Source organism: Bombina bombina, chromosome 8 (genome assembly GCF_027579735.1).
Source record: "Bombina bombina isolate aBomBom1 chromosome 8, aBomBom1.pri, whole genome shotgun sequence".
Taxonomy (NCBI): domain Eukaryota; kingdom Metazoa; phylum Chordata; class Amphibia; order Anura; family Bombinatoridae; genus Bombina; species Bombina bombina.
The window spans coordinates 35,821,239-35,826,932 of NC_069506.1; the positions used below are offsets into that span (position 1 = coordinate 35,821,239).

General features: G+C 36.3%; 1 protein-coding gene and 1 pseudogene across 1 annotated transcript in view; one reads left to right on the forward strand and one right to left on the reverse strand.

Annotated features, from left to right (window-relative positions):
• The window catches only part of LOC128638786 (lysosomal amino acid transporter 1 homolog), a 24,175-nt gene extending 19,485 nt beyond the window's left edge, over nucleotides 1-4,690 (forward strand). Inside the window, exons 6-8 of the mRNA XM_053690921.1 lie at nucleotides 1,072-1,164; nucleotides 2,054-2,239; nucleotides 3,948-4,690. Of these exons, the coding sequence (XP_053546896.1) occupies nucleotides 1,072-1,164; nucleotides 2,054-2,239; nucleotides 3,948-4,046 (378 nt within the window). The 3' untranslated portion in view covers nucleotides 4,047-4,690. The remainder of the gene's footprint in view (nucleotides 1-1,071; nucleotides 1,165-2,053; nucleotides 2,240-3,947) is intronic.
• LOC128639296 (uncharacterized) lies at nucleotides 1,580-1,679 on the reverse strand (annotated as a pseudogene).
• Nucleotides 4,691-5,694: the final 1,004 nt, after the last annotated feature.

The following is a 5,694-nucleotide window of genomic DNA, read 5'->3' on the forward strand; positions in this document are numbered from 1 at the left end:
TAGCCATGGGAATGACAAATTACTAATTTTTCAGAGCTGGCTTTTGTGAAAAAGGGGCAAAATAAATAAAATATATTGCAAAGTAGTTCTGCATAATGAAACCAGACATTTCAAGGTGATAACTGTCCTTTTTTTTTTTTTTGAGACAATTTAAAAAAAAAAGTCTAATTTCTTCCATTCTTTTGGTATGCTTAGGTTTCCTTCAATAATTATCTTTTTCTATGTTTTTATTTTTTTAAATTAAAGTGCTGGCAAATTCCGTAGCACTGGGTACAAGTAACAAAATTAGATTAATATAAAAGTAGGAGGAGCTTCCAGTCTACTCTACAGCAGCAATAACATATGTACTAATATACTATGTATTTATGAATTAATATCAGTAGTTAAAGGGTTATTACTCACTCTAATTTGAGAGCTAGGAAGCCACAGATAACTGCTGATCTGTACAACAACTGCTGAGATTGAGTCAGCAGCAGTTTCAGTTCTAGACCAGAATTTCTCTGACTCCCTAACATTATTTTAGCTATGTGCTTAACCCATTTGCAGGGGTTAAACACACAGTTGCAGGGTCACTTGTACTAAAATGATACACTCACAAATTAGAGCAAGTCTTTCATTATAATGATCCTTTGAAATAAGGATTTGGTTTTTTTTTAGTCTTCATAAATCTCTGTCTTCTAAGACAAATATCCCAGAACAGAGTGAGGAGTCACATTTTAACACTTTGACACTTTTGATACTAAATTTGACAATCTCATGGGAGTACATGTAGTAGAGCGCCCTCTGCTGGAGAAGGGGAGTCAGAATAAGCAGAGACCATCTGTGTTGTATGAGGATTTCTTATTACAGTTCTGTACATCATACCTCTGTTAATGAGTGTTTTTCCCTCTGGCTGTGCAGTAAAGAGCTATTATAGTTGTGTACCATTCTCTCAGCACTATACTTTTTCTAATGTCTCAGGCATATTCTGTGTATACTGTATGTATTTAATGTGCTCTATAACCGCAAGTACATGCAAATACAACACTTGCCTGAGGATATAATGTGGGTACTGATCTATGTTTCTTTTAGCCATTTACCACTCAAGACATAATCAGATTTGTAATCGGTTCCATTTCGTCGGTGATGTTTCTATGTTCCAGGGTTCCTCAAATCATAACCAATGTAAGTAGCTTAGTGTCCATGTTTGTGTGTCTGTGTTTATTGAGTAAACTTATTTCCACTACTGTGGCCAATTAGCAACAGGTCTAAATGAGCTCCTGTACTTGTCAAGTAATCCGTGTACAGCATGTTGCAGGGTCAGTACTCTGTTATGGATCATGTAGTATGTGTTTTTGCTTCTTCTTGGAGGGGGGAATTGAGTGCTTAATTACAGAAAAAGCAGGCACATCAGTGAATGTACCCTGCAAAGTGTTTTTTTTTGTAAGTTATTTATCAGTACTCAAAAAAACAAACAAAAACCACATCTAGAAGCACAAGTGAACTACTACATAAATATCACAAATTACAAGGCAAGAATATTGATTTAAATTATATACTGTTGAGCTATCGATGCATCTTCATAGCAAAACACGTCACAAAAAATATGGAACTAATTTGTGTCTCCTCCTTGCCCAGGGGCCGTGTTAATCTTCTCTGTATTGTTCCAATTTTAGTATATGTGCTGGCAAAGCTAGCACAATAAAGTTTTGTATGTTTAACTGTAATTAAACTTTTTATGGGGATTTAGAGTTTAATATTTAACGAAAGATGGATAAGTGTGAGTAAACCATATTGAGACGAGATGCACCACATCCCTTATGGATCAAACCAAGGCAGACCATGAGAGATGCATTTTGTAGCCATTACGGTAAGCATTGTACAAATTGTCACAAAGGTGAGCAGGTCAGGTGTTGCTGTGTGTGCATAGCTATTGGTCAGTGTAGTTGTGTCTGCACAGGTCCAGTGTTGCTGTTGTATGTATCAGTGCAGGTGTCGTCTTCGTTAGTGAACACGTGGAATCATTAATATAATTTTTACATTATTATACTAAAGAACTTTTTTTTTTCTCCAGTTCAAGAGAAGATCAACAGAAGGCCTGGCGCTGTCACTGTTTTGCCTCGTTGTTCTCGGTAACCTAATGTACGGGCTCGGCATTCTCCTGAAGAAACCAGACAACGGGCAGTCGGAGAGCAATTATTTGTTGCATCACCTGCCCTGGCTCGTCAGCAGTCTGGGTGTGATGAATCTGGATGTTATTGTATCCTTCACTCTGTGCTGCAGTGATTTTAGGTTTGGAACCTCATTTATAACCTTGGCGCATTTTGTCACAGGGGCGACATGATATAAATTTAAAAGGATATGAAACCCTTTCCTTTTAAATTTATATCCAATATTTTTATTTAAAGGGCCATAATACCCAAGTGTTTAAACACTTGAAAGTGATGTAGCATAGCTGTAAAAGGCTGACTAGAAAACATCAACTGAACATCTCTATGTAAAAAAGGAAGATTTTTTACCTCAAAAATTCCTCAGTAGCCACATCCCATTGTAAAGGACTTCTAAGCAGCAACTCAGTATGTCTGTTCCGGGACAGCCGAAGGATTGAGCCTCGTGCACTCTCATCTTATTTCCCTATTTAGTTTAAGGAAGTTTACTATGAAATCTCATGAGAGTTAAGTGAAATCTCATGAGATCACAGTAAAAGAGTTCATGACCTCAGCACTGCTGATGCTGATTGGCTGCTGTTCATTTCTTAATTTTTTTAAATTATTTTTTACCTGCAGCTGGGCAGTAACTGAGTATAACTTTTTACACAGAACTTACTCTGCTGAGCTGAGGAAATTGTGAGGTAAAATATCTTCCTTTTTTACATAGAGATGCTCAGGTGATATTTTCCTGTCCACTTTTTACAGTTATTCTGCATCAGTTTCAGTGATTTAGCATATGAGTATTATGTCCCTTTAATGGTTTAGATAGAGCATACAATTAAATTTAAACAACTTTCAAATTTACTTCTATTATCTAATTTGCTTTGTGTTTTGGTATCCTTTGTTAAAAACCCAGTAGGCTCAGGAGCTGGAAGCTAGCAGCTGAATGGTGGCTGCACACATATGCCTCTTGTGATTGACTTACCATTGTGTTTAGCTAGCTCCTAGAAGGGCATTGCTGCTCCTTCAATAAAGGATACCAAGAAATTTAAGCAAGATTGATAATAGAAGTTAATTGGAAACCTATTTAAAAATGTATGTTCTATCTATATCATAAAACTAATGGGTTTCATGTCCCTGTAAATGGATTCATTTAACTCTTTCTTTCTCTCTCTTTTTCTTTTTCTCTCTCTTTTTCTTTTTCTCTCTCTTTTTCTTTTTCTCTCTCTTTTTCTTTTTATCTCTCTTTTTCTTTTTCTCTCTCTTTTCCTTTCTCTCTCTCTTTTTCTTTCTCTCTCTCTTTTTCTTTCTCTTTTTCTTTCTTTCTCTATTTTTTTTCTTTCTTTTCTCTCTCTCTCTTTTCTCTCTCTCTCTTTTCTCTCTCTCTTTCTTTCAGAATATTACTAGGTCTCTGTTGCATAAGGTTTTACTTGATACTCCACATAAAGGGAAAATGCTGCTGATTCAGTATACACAGAGCATAAAACAATAGGCTAGATTAGTTTTGCAGTTTCATATGTGAGTTCACTCCTAGCTGATAAAATATAAGTAATCAAATTTTGTTCTACTTCCTATTAAAAGTGAAACATTAACTCTGTATTTAGAGGCCCACACTTATTTTATTTTTTTAATGGAAGGATTCTCTTAAAGGGACATGAAAGTTTATAATTCAGACAGAGCATACCCATGTGCACACTTTCCCTTTAATTACAAGGACAGGCACCGTGTTCATTAATATGTGCTATAAATGTCATTTTATTAATGTGAATTTAGTGTTTGTATTCCCTGTTTCAAGTTTCCTCCTTTACTCGATCACAGATCATTTTTCAGTTTATTGTCTACCATAAGAAAAGTTTAGACTCTTTGGACGAGACTACACCGATTCTTGGTCTACAGAGGAGCCCCATCTATACCTGAAAGTTATTTTATTAATAAAAAAGGGACCTAAATATGGACACGGGCCAAGTTGCACCCAGCCACAGCATTACACAGATAACCCTACACCCTCTCCTCTATCTTATTCAGCTCTCAGCTGCAGCACATTTTTTAAAAATAATTTTTGTTTTATATAAAGCCAGAGATGCTATATTTTGTATCCCCATCACTGTGAGATCAACACATTTTACCCAGAAAATCACTGTATATTGTAAGCTATTTTATATACTTTATAAAAAAATTTATTTGGTGTGGGGGTGTAGGTTGTTTTTATTTTTTAAATATATGCAAATACTTAATATTAGATATTGAAACAAATACATGGCCTTTACCTGGATCAAATAAAGGGATAAAAATATTATATATGTTTACATATTCTATTGTAGCAGAATTACAAAAGCACATACTGTAGCGGTCAGTCTGCACCAGACTTATCATAGATTTGCACAACATATATGTAGAAGGGACGCTGCTTACTTTAAAACATATGGTGTTTTATAGAACCACAAATCAGATGAACAGATTACAATATTGCTGGGGCTGCTGTTCTATGTGTTACACCACGTGGACCAGGTGTTTTTGTTTATTTTAAGGAATTGAACTGCATTAAACCTGAAAGAACATTGGATTGCCTCTGTCTGATTTCATCTGCACTTGTATTGAGTTTCCACTCGTAAACGTAGACATGAAAATCTCTTTGAAGTCCAGTCCTGCTGCCTGTATCTGTGTTTGTATTTGCTGGGGACACACAAGGGCTTTTAGGAAACTGGTGTCTGTGAAACTTTTGTTGATATTTTTACTGTACAAACATGGAACAGGTCTGTATATAGTAATGTGTTCTACATTAGCTATAAACTATTCTTTTACTTACAGTACTGCAAAAGGTATCAGAAAGCTTTAAAAAATAATTTGTATGTACAAAAACAGATGGCAAACCTATTCCTGAGTATGCAAATGTGCACATACTGTAGGGCACTCTATAGCACTGGTTTTCAAACCTGTCCTCTGGCCTCCCCAACAGGCCAGGTTTTCTGTATTACCTTGGATGAGAGCTTATTAGCAGAAGTACCCTTGTAGGTCTAAAGGTCTAAGCAAATCCCTAAATATCTCTATCTTCAGAAACGAATTCTACTCTAATAAAATAAAGCTATATAATGGATATTTAGGGGTCAATTTACTAAGTACCGGGCAGACATGATACGCTGTAGCAAATCATGTCTGCCCAGCATCACTAAATGCCGGCATTTAACATTGCACATGCATTTCACAAGAAATGTGCGGTTAATTTGCACAATTTGCCCCCTGCACAATTTGCGGCCGCTAGCAGGGTTGTCAATCATCCTGATAGTATCTGATCAGGATGATTTAAGGAGCAGCGGTCTTATGACTGCTGCTTCTTAACTTTAGTTTCCCTATTGCTGGAAGCTACGGGTGGTGAAAGTAGCATGCCCTGCTTATTAAATCTCCCCCTTAGTGTTAAATACATAGCATCACTGACGGCTTAGATTTTTTAACCCCTGCTGATCCATGACTAGCACTGCTGATTGGATCAGCATCATTTTATGCTTGGGACCAGCAGTGCTCTGCCAGTCCAGAGCGGGACTTTAAATATTTTTTTAGTTAGGTGACA